Source organism: Sander vitreus, chromosome 2 (assembly GCF_031162955.1).
Source record: "Sander vitreus isolate 19-12246 chromosome 2, sanVit1, whole genome shotgun sequence".
NCBI classification, from domain to species: Eukaryota; Metazoa; Chordata; class Actinopteri; order Perciformes; family Percidae; genus Sander; species Sander vitreus.
In genome coordinates, this window is record NC_135856.1 from 21,875,182 (window position 1) to 21,891,075 (window position 15,894).

The 15,894-nt window shown below is 42.6% G+C and overlaps 1 protein-coding gene across 1 annotated transcript; it reads right to left on the reverse strand.

Moving 5' to 3' along the window:
* Nucleotides 1–5,704: 5,704 nt before the first annotated feature.
* On the reverse strand, nt 5,705–15,377 carry LOC144531232 (zinc finger BED domain-containing protein 5-like). Its single transcript, XM_078271260.1, has 4 exons — nt 14,663–15,377; nt 8,390–8,471; nt 6,305–6,554; nt 5,705–5,737 (listed from the first exon to the last, which is right to left on the reverse strand). Exons 1-4 carry the CDS (start codon nt 15,315–15,317, stop codon nt 5,705–5,707), a joined length of 1,020 nt encoding a protein of 339 aa, XP_078127386.1. The 5' UTR covers nt 15,318–15,377.
* Between the last annotated feature and the right edge of the window lie 517 nt (nt 15,378–15,894).

Here is a 15,894-nt window from a genome sequence, read left to right on the forward strand (position 1 = left end):
TAAAATCGGTATCGGCTGGTCAAACTCAATGAAAAATCGGAAATCGGAATCGGCCTAAAAATTGTAATCGGTGCATCTCTAATTAGAAGTAATCAGACCTCATCTGTAAGCAACACTAACGTTAAAGTGCAAAATGAAACATATGTGAGGAGGACTCGGAGCTTGAACTGGTCATTTAGTTTTGTGTGGTCTAATAGAACTCCTACCTGATGTCATCACTGGTCTCATCTCTACTTCATGCCATCGCCGACCTCATGTCTGTCTCATTCACTCCTTGCCTGTGTTCTTCTCATATTGTCACTGACATATTGTCAAACAAACATTATGTAATATATTTCCCATATTAGTTTTTCCATGTTATTAAGAAATGAATCTGTTGGTATCAAGTGGCTCCCCCTACACTTCCACCTACCTGTTGCCTTCCCCTGTCTTTCCTGATCCACCATCCTCACACCTGAACGAAATGAACTCAGTGTTAAATATAGCAGCCTAAATTCAATTCTTATCAGCCTAGTGATGGCATCTGATAAGACAACTATTATGCAGTAAGGTTGTGCTGCTGTTTAAATTACATTCACATTTTGGATTTTAAAAAGTACAAATATGGAGAGCCACTTAGCATAGACCTTTAAAGAGAGAGATGTGACCCTGTAATTACAGCTTCCATGTCAACCAACCAACAGATGTAACTATAGCCTGTATGTCTGACAGCACAGCTAACATGAACAGCTAATGGTAAAACAAAATCTAATAATGATTCCATGGTAAACCAGAGTTATTGTATAAGTTATGTTTTCCAGCTTCTTGTCATTTATTGTGCATGCTACCTTATATTTACCAGTTGTTATTTTACCTTAATAAAATTGAGATATGTCATGCATGGGATTGGTACCATAGCGTTCAATCAAAATCTAAATGTAGCTATCAGCAACATTGGTTTGCATTAAGCTAGCTGTAAACCCCACCCCGCTGCAAGTGTTAGCAAACACTAGCTAGTCTGAGAACAGTCTATTAACATGAATATTTGCAAGCATCCAAGTTTGGTAGCAAATATATGCATGATTCCATGGTAAACCCCCATTTGGCTGCTACATTCCCAGTGTTAGCAAACGCTAGCTAGTCTGTTAACATGAATATTTGCAAGCCTCCAACCACAGACGTCACACTTTAAATCCTACCTGTTGCCTTTCACCATCCACTTATTTAACTGCTGTCGCATCCCTGGACATGCCATCTCATTTTCCCTCTTTCTTTTTCTATTTTTAGCCCCCTGCTTTATCCATCTTTTTCCATAGACGACAACTCACTACTCGTACGCTCGTACCTACTCGCTGGCGCTCCCCCCCCCCACTCCCTCTTCTATGTTAACATTCTATGATGGAATCTTATGAGACAGGGCACCTACTCTAACCTGTTAGTCCTCTAAAATGTTATATAATATTGATGAAATGCAGAAATGATTTTGAAACATTAGCACTACATGTAGAAAATACCCCCAAAAAATAATTTTTAAATTTTTTATTGTTTTTTTACCATTGCTTTGGCACCCCCATGGTGCTGCGCCCCTATGCGCCGCATATAGCACATACCCACTTTTTGCGCCACTGATAACGATGCAACAAGGGACAGGTGACACAAGGCTGGGGAACCGGTGAAAGACATCACGAAGGCGGGAAAACCAAAAGACAGGAAGTAAAACAAGACAACACATAGGGGAACAGAGAGACTACAAAATACAGTACAACACCATGTAGCAAATTAAATAAAGGCTTAACATTTTATGTTTCATCATTTCTTTGCAACTTTGAAGGTAATTTGCTAACGCTAGCTAGCCTGAGCTAGAAGCCTTACATACGTACATATATAGCTAGCTATATATGCTCCGCTATGTCGCGTTAGCATGCAGCTACAATAGTTAGCTATGAGTATGCTAACGTTAGATTGTAGTGGAACAAAGCAGCACTTTCTAACGTCAAAAATCACAGATAAAGGCTTCTGAACAAAACACTACACAATCGGACATGTTACAGCAGGAATGTGACCCGGAATTGGGGTGAATTTAACAACTTTGCCAGCCAAGATGACATGTTTACTCAGAGCTGCCAACTTTTCCCAAAACCTTGGAGTGAGATTTGGTGGGGCGAACCCAAATTTTGCTGCGTACAAAGCAAATTTCTTTGGCTCATTCAGCATCATAGGGGGGATTTGGGTCTATAGTGACCAGTTCCACCTCACACAAACTTCCTTCTCCCATTCTCTCTCTTTACTACTACTACTACAACACACACACACACACACACACACACACACACACTAGTGGTTCTCAGTGTAGGGACCAGGGACCAAATAACGACTGCAAGATTCCCCGGGCTGTTTTACTGAAAGGTTACAGCAACTGGATTGAGGGATATGTGCATGACGTGGAAGGTAATACACGGACGATGATGGCTTTTTTTCTGAATTCAACATTAGCCAACGTTACTTTTAACGTTAGCTTGTTAGCTAGCTAATACAACAGGACGCGATAACATTACAAGCTGATGCTAAGCATTGTTAAGATATATTAACCACACCAGACTGACTGTTATTTTGAATGTTAACAATACATTATTTTACCGACAGTCAAGAGGAGCGAGACAGTCAGTGTGAGTGTGAGTCTTTTCGCTCAATGCGAAAAAACGAGGCACCTTACAACATTCAGGTATCATGACTATGGATAAACTTCTCAGTTTGCGGAGTGGTGCCACTGCTAGAACAAAGACGCTTGCTAAAAGTTCAAATGGTCATTTTGATCGTTCATTATGAACGCATTATGAACAGTTCATCTTTCCCTGCTAGACTAAAAATAACATGTTATGTGCAGTTGATGTGATCTTTAGCTAAAAGTGTATTGGAACCATCAGTCAAAATAGCTTGTTTCCAATGTGTCACTACAAAGCAAGGCAGGGTGCTACTGTTGGTTATTAAAATTAATAAATATTAAGTATAAGTAAGTTTGTTTACAGGCATGGGCTGCTCAGTTTACACAGTGATAGGGTTAGGGAAGGTACTCATCAGGTCTCACAGGTAACACAGATGCTAAAAACAAATCAGTAATGTCGTCCACAGGGATGCACAAACCCAGTAACATCATTTGATTACTTTGAAACTTTTATGCATCTCTGCCTCAAAAATATCTTATTTTAATAAACAGCTGGTGTCAAACAGCTTGTCAAATTACTGTTATTCCCTAACCCGGGGTTTTAGTACAATGAGTGTCCAAAATATTAGGTACCCTGCAAGCTGTATTAATCAGTATCATGTCTGATGTCTAGAACAAACCTAGCAACTTAAACATTGACTGTTATGCTTTCATTGCTGGAACATGAAAACGCCAGTAGTACCTAATTAACTGCACACTCAGTGTACATCACCATGCTCTGTAATTTCATGTTAGGTATTTATATCACCACCTACTTTGCTAGGCCAGTTACATATTCTTTTAAATCCTTAGAGTTACCATGACTGTTTGGGTCTGGACCAGACGTTTAGAAAAATATGTTGGTATACCTATCTAAATGTGAATGTGTTCTTAAACTTGTTTGATTATTCTTAAAGGTGGAGCTGTCCTTCGAGGAGCCATTCATTGGCAAGATAACCTGCAACTGTAAATCTGGCTTGGGACAGTGCAATCACTTAATAGGACTGCTCTACACGTTGGCCCACTATATAAAAATGGGGTATGCATCTGTCCCCCCAAATGCAAGCAAAACATCTCTACCTCAAGCCTGGCATGTTCCATCAAGGACATTAGGTCTCAGCCCAAGAGCAGTTAGCACTGTGACAGTATCCAAAGTTAAACCACCATTGGCTAATGCACCACCAAAGAAAAAACAGCACTCTACTGAGGGGATTGTCTCTAATTTGTATTGTCCTGTGCCACTTCCATTACCAAGTGCTGAATTTGCAGAGACTCTTCGGCAGTAAGAGCCAGATGTTAAAGTTACTGGAAGCAAACTGTAAGCAGCCTGCTGATCTGGTCTCCACAGAATTTGGGGACCTTCCCCGGGGTTCTGTATTAACTTACCAAACTCAACGTCCACTGTCCATTTTCAGTGAAAATGACCCTGAACTTCCTCTACCTCCACGGCCATGGTCATTTAGCACTGCTCTAGATGATACTGAAAAATTCTTCTATGGTGGCCTGGCTGTCACACTGTCTGATGCAAAGCATCTAGAGATGGAAACCAGAGGACAAAGCAGTTGCACGACCTGGCATCAAGTACGAGCCAAACGCCTGACATCATCATCATTCAAAAGAATCTGCTCCAGGGTGAGAGACTTTGACAGTTTGGCAGCCAACATGAAGGAGAAACGGTTGACACAAACTAAAACAATGACGAGAGGCCTTAAAATGGAGCCAGTCGCTGCTGCTGAATACAAGGAAATCACTGTCAATGAAGTCTACCCCTGCGGGTTTGTAATTAACCCCCATATCCTACATCTGGGGGCCTCACCTGATAGGAAAGTGCGTGACCTTAGTGCAGCACCAACCTACGGACTTCTGGAAATCAAGTGTCCAGACAAGGACAGTTTTAAAGACTGTGCATACTTGTACTGCAAGACCGATGGAACCTATGCTCTGAAGACAATCCATGAGTACTACTACCAGATGGTGGGACAGATGGGTATCACCAGTATGACATGGTGCGATTTCTTTGTCCGGTGCAAACAGGACCACCACCTGGAGCAGGTCCACTTCAACCCTGAAGAATGGGACAACATGAAATCCAAACTTGACAGTTTCTTTTTTACATACTTCCTGCCTGCCTTGTGCAACAAAGGTACATGAAAAGAGCATCAATGAAATGAAACACAGGAGCCCATGTTTAAAGACAATGTTTTATTTTTCAGAGGTTTTGTGACAAGTGCTTTATATTTAAAAGTTCAGATTAACAGATGTTTCTGCTAATGTTCATGAGTCATTCTGGTGGAGCAACACTGTTTGCAGCGGACTCACACACACACACACTCACTCACACACACTCACTCACACACACACACACACACACACACACACACACACACACACACACATACACACACACACACACACACACACACACACACACACACACACACACACACACACACACACACACACACACACACACACACACACACACACACACACACACACACACACACACACACACACACACACACACTCACTCACACTCACTCACTCACACACACACACACACACTCACTCACACACACACACTCACACACTCACTCACACTCACACACTCACTCACACTCACACACACACACACACACACACACAAATTGACTAATTCATTCAAGAACATCTGTGCAGTAGATGGCTTCAGTCACCAAAAATTACATCAAAAATAAACAATGTGTTAAAAATAAAAGAAATTTGACTGTAAAACAACCTGTCAGTGTAATTCAGTGTGCTCCATGGGGTGGACAGTATAATTTCAAACCAGTCCATAAAGACAGGTATAATTTCAAGGGTGCACTGGCACTCTTTAGAACAGAGGCCCTTGGAAGTTACTCAAGAAGGCACAAACAGTCCACAGTTGATTGACAGAGCCCACTAGAGTCATTGGTAAGACCCTATTGAATATGTGATACTCTTTGATCCTATTAATGGCACTCTCAACATGAATGCGAAGTCTGGCTATGGCTTGTGTCTGTCTCACCTCTTCTTTGCTGAAATGTCCACTTGGGCCTAAAAAGGGTGGGATCACAAGGGAGACATTGATTTCAGTGAGAAGGTCCTTGATGAGAAATCCTTTATCAGCCATGACCTCATTGCCTTCCTCAAGTAGACACAGGATCCCGGATTCTCTTGTGATCTCCTTGTCAGATATCGAACCTGTATACAGGTCACTGACAAATGTGACTAAACCTGAGGGAGAGATGCCAACTAGGCCCTTAAAGGTGGTGTCACATTTCTCTGCACGTGTATTTCTGTACAATCTAATATAACTCTTGTAAGTGGGAAAGTGCTTTGGAAACAAGGAGGCATGAGCTCGTTTACAGTTCCTCTCGAAGGCCAAATTGGAAGTGATCCTAACATGAAATGTAGATAGTTTGCCCAGGTTACACAGACCCTGCTTACAGTTGACTGTGACACATCAAAGCGCACTGCAAGGTCCTGTTCAGGAAAACCTTGCCTAAGACGACAAAGAAATAGAAAAAACTGGTCAATGACGGCCAGTTTAGGAATGCTAAACCCCTGCCTAACAATTTCCCCGTCAGCTTGCCTTATTCGCTGTGCCTGACTCCATCCTACCATGTTTTCTGCAGTAGGCTGTAGGGCCATAAACACTGCTTTCAGTGTGTTATAATCAGGAAAGCCTGTGAAAAACATGATGTTCTTATCATCGCCTTGGAATCTTGAAAGGAGAAACTGCTTGGTTTGAAGATGTGCAATTAATTCTGCTTGATCGTTGATGATCTTGTGGGCTTCCTTAAGTTGCTCCTCCAGTGGCGGGGGCAGTTCAGCATAATCATGATCGGGGTGTGGAGGGGCCATCTCTGCACTGCAAGGGCAAGAAAATACTGAGGGACATAATTTTAGGAGAGCGTATTTTAAACTAGTGATCAATCTCCCATCTGAGGCCAGTCATTTGCAAAATAATGCTTTTCTCTTAAAAGTGATATTTCCCTAAGTAGAACAGGTCAGTAGCAGTCACCTCCAACATAAGCTGCTCTGGAAATCTGCTGTCACCACCAACAATCTATAGAAGAATATTAGTTTTTTAACACTCAGTATTGTTTACTATAAAGAGATATTACTTTTTGAAAGGTTAGATCCCAGACAGAATTAAATATATCTGGGTACAATATGTATCATTTTCATGTTTTAGATTTTCAAAAGGATTAAGTGGTAACTACAGAGGGGTGTACTACAAAGTGAGGTTAATGGGTTAGCTAGGTATGTTGAGCCAAAAGCCAGAATTTTTTATGTTACAAAGGGGGCTCTCTTAGGTAGGTTTTAAAGTGCCCATATTATGAAAAAAAACACTTTTTCTGGGATTTGGGGTGTTCTTCTGTGTCTCTGGTGCTTCCACACGCATACAAACTTTGTAAAAAATCCATCCATGCTGTTCTGAGTGAGATACGGTTTCTGAATGTGTCCTGCCTTCAGTCTCCGGGTGAGCTGTTCAAAATCGGCACGGCTTGTGATGTCACAAGCCGAAACGAGCTGGCTAACCACAACTGTTAGCTCGTAGCATGCTAACGCTAATGCTAACGCTAGCATGCTACCTCATTCTCAATAGCAAAGCACTGCCACAACACACACAAGTTCACCATAATCTACAAAAGAACTACTTCCATGTGCGCCCTCATTTAGAAGTCTCCCAGCTAATCCTGCCTTGTAACTGACCGAAGTTGGAGAAACGGCCTTTCTTTTACTGTCTATGGAGCTAGCTAGCTGACATTATCTACATCTCAGCTACTGCACATGTGCGAGTGCAATCAAAGATAGTACAGAAGAAGAAGAAGAAAAGAGGTCTCACTCTGTAGCTAAAACAGAGACCAGGTGAAAAGAGGATCTGCAGCAGTGAGTGAGAGCTGTGCAGTACAACACAAATATGGTGTTTTTTGAAAATTAAACCATGTAAACCTATTCTGGTACAACCTTAAAATACAGTTATGAACCTGAAAATGAGCATAATATGGGCACTTTAATGCCGGTGTCGTGCCGAAAAGTGTTGGTCTGCCGAAAATTGATTGCATTATTTATTGCAATAAGTAGAGGCTTCAATAATTTTGTTGTAAGTAGAATACTGCATTTTATGGGTTGTTTTCGACATTTAAAGGTATTTTAACAGGTAGAAAAGGCTGGATTGGTTGGTACACAGCAGGTAAAATAATGCAGTCATAAGGATAATTGCAAAAGAGATCATGTCTATTTTATATATAGCTCAGCAGTAAGTCATGTTATTATAGGCTACAGTCCGTTTTCCAAATACAAACACGTATTCCATTGGCAACAACAGGCTTCTATTATTTCCGATAATCATGTAAATGTCATACCTGATTAAGCTATAAACTGCAAACACTTATTTGGCCACAATTGTTATTATTATGTTAAAAGAAACATTAAAGTATCACACAGACATACCTTTGCTATTACCACGGACATAAACTGATGGTTATTTGATCCAGCTGTAGACGTAAAGAGACTGGGCGCAATCAATTTTCGGCGGACCATCACCTGTAAGATGCTCAGTTGTTATGTTAAATAAACGGGAGGCACTGAGAGTGTACTGAGTCGATAGCTACTGTATTTTCTACCAGAATTCCTCTGATCCTAGCAATCAGATAATAGTAGGGGAAAAAATTATGTTCAGAGATACACGTCACTTACCTTAACTCATTGGAATTTACATCAACCTGCCGGACATCCTCTTCAACAACTGCAGTGGTTGCATGACTGGAAAGCAGTATTACTGAAACTTAGTCAAATGAAAAGAGGTCTTAAAAACATTATGGACTAAGAATGTAACTGCACAGAAAAATACCTTGTAGTTCCTCTGACGATAGACCTCCTTGCAGGCCTCACGGTGCAATCAGTCCAGGCAAACAATGTTGGAACAGCACCCTTCAACTTTCGCATGCCAACCAGGGTCTTCAAAAAAGACTCTTCTGTGAAGTGATCTGAACATACTGTTGTGTCCACGTGGATCTGTAGCATTAGATATTAAATGGATGTTACTGTTTATAGTTGTGTGCTTAACTTGGTCTAGATTAGCAATGGTTATCATAAACAGGCACAGGTCACGTCTTGTTTATATTCTGCTGTAAGACACGGCTAGCCACGGCTTAGCAGACCAAGCTAGTCTAAAGAGCTACAACTTGCTTAACGTTACCCCCGAATCAGCCCCTTGCTCATTATAACTTAAAAAGGACCGGTTCGTGGCTTATCAAGCCATGTCTAGTTAGCCAGAAGGCTTAGCTAGGTATCTCTATGCTAGTTAACGTAAATATGGCTAACGTTAGCGTAGTTCGCATCGTAAGCTAATGTTAATATCTTACCTTGAAATGGCGACCGGGATGTCTTCTTATTTTGTGAATCCATTCACGGCAAATAACAGGATCTTTGGGGAAACGATGGAAGCTTTGACCTGTATAGGATTTATTTCTTTTGGAAGAAGTACATTTGGGAACACAACAATGCGGCGGCATTGTAGGTAACGTTATGACAGTAGCCTACGTTGCCAACGTTACTTCCGTACACCACAGCCTCGTTTTGGTTTAAGATGATGACGTAGGTGAATAAGGCAAATTGGTCTACCAAAGGGATCTACTAGGACCACTGCAATTGTAAAGAATGAGAACCACTGATTTACATACATTCTAATCCTTTAAAACTAAATAAATAGAAATAACAATTTTTTTGGACACCAGGGGCACTGGTGGCCAAAGACCAAACCTCATTAGATTAGGCAGTGAGGGAAATTCATTCTTCAATCAAGGTCTTTCCCCACCACAAGGTCCAGCAGAAAATAGATTGAAAAATACCAAGAGCAAGACAAAAGACACAGCATGGCTCATTTTGTGCATGTGTTATAGCACAGCCTTTCTCAAACTTTTTATGTGCCAAGGCCCAGTAATGTTTGGCATAGGTTTTGTTTCCAGATTTTGTGAGGAGACATATAATTTTGAGCATTAAACACTGGCTTTTTATGTACCTATTTCTACCTTTTTCTACATCAATTTATGCTGTAAACAATTGAAAATATAGAAAAATAAGGCCCTCAGGCATTCTGTATTACTTTCAACTGTTCTCTAGTCTAGTAGATCAACCTTTTCTAATTTCACAGCTGCTGGTGGCTGCTGAAATAAGAGACGACTGGAGGCTGCGGACGGTGTGCTGGGGATGGAGAGGCCAAATACATCCATGGCAACCAGTAAGGTGTTTGGCAGTGGACTAGATGTTATGACCTTAGTTGAGGAAGTCTGCTGTGTTGAAATTGCCTTTTTAGTCTGACTCTTGCTGCCAAGGTACCCCTTATCACGGTTGATTTTGTTAATTCATCACTTATACTATTCCCCCCTGTTCCTTCACTTTGTTCTTGTTTTTCAAGTAAGATACACAGCACACCTGTTCACACATTTGTTGTTCTTTTTCCACTCATGATTAACTTTATTTTAATTATTGATACCCCCTGGCTCTACTTTGTTGCTCTTATTCACTACTTGTTCCCACTTGTTTTTTGTTCCACAAACCTCAGCCTGATATATGTGGAGAGGATTTGTTTTATTAAACACTCAGCATCTCAAACACTAACCTCCAAAAATCCTGGCTCCAGCTTTATATGCTGCATCCTCCTTTGCAGCGTGCGGATGTTAGGCAGTAGAATCTGCATTTGCTGAAGAGTTTTATAACCAGTGGTGCCAGCGGTACATCTTATTTGTATTGCTTTTTTTTAATTGTCTCCTTTCCCCACTGTATTCCTTTCTTTTTACTGTACTTGTTCTTGTTGTGTCACTCATTGTTTAATAAAAAAATGTATTCATCCAAGTGTAATGAGTTGTTATTCTTTAATATATGTGATACTTTGTGTATGGCTTAGTCTTAAAATTATCATGGTTGTGTGGTCAACTCCTGCCTCATCAGAAGAAGTGGGCTGGACACTAAATGCTGAATGGACTGTTGCTACTCTGCTTTCTCAATCGCTCTCTGACCACGGGTAAGTGAATCAGAATTACAAGCAAAATCAAGGAAAATACAATAGTCCAGACGTGCAAAAAAGAACATCTTGAATCATCATTGATTTAAAAAAAGATGTAGTAAGGTTAAGGGTAACCCTTGTGTTGTCCTTCGGGTCCCCGGGACTTAGTTTATTTTTGACGTTTTTGCATTTGCCTGGCATTGAGCTTTGGGTCCCCCGGTGACCCTCGCGTACTATGTGATGTCATTTAACGTGAACTGGCACGGGGGGGGGTCCCAGACATGTCAGAAAAATTTACAAAATGTAAATAAACTAAACAAGTCACATGACACGAAGGACAATACAAGACAGTAGCCTAGTGCTACTCATGCTAACACGGACGTGAAGCTTTCCCTCCAAAACTTAAAAACATATCTATACATAGCTTCAGTTGTCACCCTACCACTCCAAATGTAAAACTGACATTTACAAATATGCAATAATAATCAAACAAGTACATGGGTATGTGTTTTTATTTATATTTACCATTCAATATCGCAATCGCTGCTGTCAGTCCCATAGTAGAACATGACAGCGCTGCGTGTGTTTGGAACTATACAGGCTTACATGAACCACGTGACCACCCCGCTAGCGAGATCAATGAGTGTTGCAACTCTTTATATCTCTATGGCTCTGGGTTACACTAAATTGACTGGCGCTTTGCACACAATACTACGGTACTTTGTTGCGTGACGTAATTCCCGAGAGGCTGCCTTGTGGGCAGCTCTGCGACGCGCACATACACAGGGAGCAGAACAGACAGCGGAGCAGCATTGCACACAAAATGCCAAAGCCCACAGTTGAACTGTGGGCTTTTCATTCTTTGACCAGAAGTTTCCGGCCTAACATGAGGACAGTCTGGGTCCAGTTAGAGAGTGGAGGGGTCAGGTCACTTAATGCAGAGGGGTCCCCCAAAATAAACAGACTATGGGTGAAAGGGATATGCTGGTCGACAATTTTCTCTACGATTGTATGTAGGGAAGACCAAAATGCCTGAATTTTTGGGCAACTCCAGAGCATGTGTACTAGGGCAGGGGTTTTCAAACTTTTTGTGTGTGTAGACCACTATTTGTAATCACGAATTTTCACAGAGCACCTCATAATACACACAATAAAATATGTATAGCCTACACACAGTCCTACCTGAATTAATCTGCACCTCTTAATAAGCCTAATAGCACTAAAACTATAACTGGTCATCGCATCAGTACAACAGGCTTGTTAAAAGAAAGTTTACTGCACACAACGGCTGCAACATATTTTATTTATTTATTTAATCAAGCGCCCGAGGGCATAATCAGGATCATTTGGAACAACAGGCTTATTTCCATAGCAATGGAGTATTAAATCTATACAGTAATAAGAACACCGGATATAGTAAAAATTTCAACATTTACACATTTAATGAAAACACAGTATAGGCCTACTTGGTTAAACATTTTAAAATGTTAAAATAAATAAATAAAAGTTGTCAAAAGGAAAAGCCATTAGGGGTCTATTTGCCCTATATGAACCTAATATCCCCCTCTGTCCTGCTCCACATCTTTCCCTTCCTCTTTTTGTTGTCTGTCTAATATAGGCCTATATTAAAAACAAACAAACAAATAAATAAATGGTCACCTAATGAGATGGATGATGTTGCTTTGCAGACGTTAATTTCTGGATGTCAGGTTCCAGTGATGACAGCCTCAATCTGAGATCTGGTTCAATATTAAGTCTGTTCCGATAATTTGTCTTCAACATGACCAGGGATGAAAATCCTGATTCACAGAGGTAAGTGGTTGGAAAAGGCACAATCCACTTCAGGGTTTTGTCGGACAGCTCGGGGTATTCTGTGGCAACTTTCAGCCAATAAGCAGGCAGGCATCTCTCAGAAAAGTCATTTTTTAAAGCACTGTCACAGGACAGTTCGGCCAGGCTGTCTTGCTCTCTGGAGGTGAGGTTTGTCAGGGTGTAGTCATCCAGGGTGGCAAACTGATTTCTTATCCAGTTCACTGTATTGTCGGGAGTTGGAAAATAAATCCGTTGCTGAGTTTTCAGCAGGTGCAGTTGCTGTCTGACATCATCTTGCACAGCACTTGAAAGGTGCCTGTCTAAGCTGTCTAAAAAATCAGAAAGATTTGGAAATGAGTCATAGTTTGCCTCCTCAACGCGCCTGGCCCACATCCCCATCTTCTTGATTACTGCTTCAACTTTGTCTTGTGTATTAAAAAGAGGAGCTGACTTCCCCTGTAGGCTCCTATTTAGTCCATTCAAAGCCTCAAAAATGTCAGACAGATATGCCAACTTGGCAAGCCAGTCTGCATCATTGAATCGGCCAGAAACAGTCTCACCTCATCTCGCAACTCATAAAGCCGTGCAAGCACCTTCCCTCTTGACAGCCACCGGACCTCGGTATGGAGCAGCAATTGTCGGTGCTCACTGCCCATCTCGTCGCATAAAACTGAAAACTTGAATTCAGCGGGCGGGCCTTGATGAAATTGACAGTTTTTACTGCTTCATCCAGAACAGTTTTCAGATCAGGAGGCATTCTTTTGGCTGCGAGAGCCTCTCTCTGGATGCTACAGTGGATGGATTTCGCTTGCGGAGCTACTGCTTGCACACGTTTAACGGGGCCGCTGTGTTGGCCTACCATGGCTGCTGCCCCGTCTGTGCTTATTCCCACGCATCGTGACCAATCAATCCCATGTTCTGTGATGAAACCGTTCAATATGTCAAAAAGTGCCTCTGCAGTTGTGCGTGTCTGCAAAGGTTTACAAAAGAGAAAGTCCTCTATTTGTGTTTTGTGGATCTGGAGAAGGCGTATGACCGGGTGCCCCAGGAGATACTGTGGGAGGTGCTGCGGGAGTACGGGGTGAGGGGGTCCCTTCTCAGGGCCATCCAATCTCTGTACGACCAAAGCGAGAGCTGTGTCCGGGTTCTTGGCAGTAAGTCGGACTCGTTTCAGGTGAGAGTTGGCCTCCGCCAGGGATGCGCTTTGTCACCAATCCTGTTTGTAGTATTTATGGACAGGATATCGAGGCGTAGTTGGGGTGGAGAGGGGTTGCAGTTCGGTGGGCTGGGGATCTCATCGCTGCTTTTTGCAGATGATGTGGTCCTGATGGCATCATCGGCCTGTGACCTTCAGCACTCACTGGATCGGTTCGCAGCCGAGTGTGAAGCGGCTGGGATGAGGATCAGCACCTCTAAATCGGAGGCCATGATTCTCAGCAGGAAACCGATGGAGTGCCTTCTCCAGGTAGGGAATGAGTCCTTACCCCAAGTGAAGGAGTTCAAGTACCTTGGGGTCTTGTTCGCGAGTGAGGGGACAATGGAGCGGGAGATTGGTCGGAGAATCGGCACAGCAGGTGCGGTATTACATTCAATTTATCGCACCATTGTGACGAAAAGAGAGCTGAGCCAGAAGGCAAAGCTCTCAATCTACCGGTCAGTTTTTGTTCCTACCCTCACCTATGGTCATGAAGGCTGGGTCATGACCGAAAGAACAAGATCCAGGGTACAAGCGGCCGAAATGGGTTTCCTCAGGAGGGTAGCTGGCGTCTCCCTTAGAGATAGGGTGAGAAGCTCAGTTATCTGTGAGGAGCTCGGAGTAGAGCCGCTGCTCCTTTGCGTCGAAAGGAGCCAGTTGAGGTGGTTCGGGCATCTGGTAAGGATGCCCCCTGGGCGCCTCCCTAGGGAGGTGTTCCAGGCACGTCCAGCTGGGAGGAGGCCTCGGGGGAGACCCAGGATTAGGTGGAGGGATTATATCTCTAACCTGGCCTGGGAACGCCTCGGGATCCCCCAGTCGGAGCTGGTTAATGTGGCCCGGGAAAGGGAAGTTTGGGGTCCCCTGCTGGAGCTGCTACCCCCGCGACCCGACCCCGGATAAGCGGATGAAGATGGATGAAGATGGATGGAAGTCCTCTATTTCTCCGTTGTATTCATACCTTCGTCCAGCTGAAGAGCAAAAAATCGACTGGCTTTGATCTGCGATATCAGCTGGTCTTTCACATTGCTGGCCATCTCCTCGATTCTGCGCTGCACAGTGTTGTCTGATAATGGAATCAAGTCCATTTGCTTTCGTGCTTTGTCACCCAGCATGACACCCACAGTCTCTTTAATTGCTGGCAGCACCACCTCCTCGCCGAGTGTACGTGGCATCCCTTTTTTCGCTATGATTCGGGACACCCGGTACAAGACTTCCACTGCTTTAGCAGTAGCACCACCTGTAGATGTCGATTCCATTACTTTCTTGCTTGTGCTGTATTCATGTAGTTTGCTTTGGAAAAACTCGACTGGCTTGGACTTAAATTCCCCATGCTTGGTGTCCAGATGCCGGCGAAGATTTGATGGTTTCATGCTCTCGTTAGCCAGTGCCTCGTAGCAACAAACGCAAACCGGCAACGGCTCATCTTCGGGGCCAGTGTAGCTGAATCCTAATGTTAAGTAGCTTTCATAGTATTTTCTTTTCACTCTCCTTTTCTTTGTTTCTTTATGAGGAATCTGGCTCATAGATGCCTCCGACTCATTCTCAATTTCTTCATTATTGGTAACCTCTGCTTCTTTTCTCTTCAGAGAATCTGTTGCCATCCACCGATCCATGTTGTGGTTCTAACGGCACTGGACTTGAACGTTATGGCTGAGTGCCACGAGCCTATTTTAGTAATCACACAATAATGACAATTTATTTTTATTTTTAATTGTATATCAATATACATATTCTTAATTTTTATGGGAATTTCCTGGTAAAATGAAGGTAAAAAACTCACACACCGTTGCCATGCATAGCAGAGTGTTGCCATGGACACAGTTCTGTTTACTCAGTCTGGAGAACAGCTATATGAATCAGCTGAAAGAAGTCCAGATAATTTATCAGCTGTGGCTTTAAGTTGGGGTCCTGGGGTCCGTTTCAGGAAGGAGGTTTAACAAACTCTGAGTCTAACCCTGATGTCTGAGTTGATTTACTCTGAGGTGGGAAACTGAGTTTTCGGTTCCAGAACAGCTGATATGAGTTGGTTCAATCAATTCGGAATAGGTTGACCTAGAGCTAACCTTTTTCCCCTACCACAATAAATAGGCAGCATGAATGGAGCCATGATACTACGATTCACCATGGTAACAACCCAGAGATGGGGACTGGAGTCTGAGACTCGGACTCGAGTCACACTTAAGTCGCACA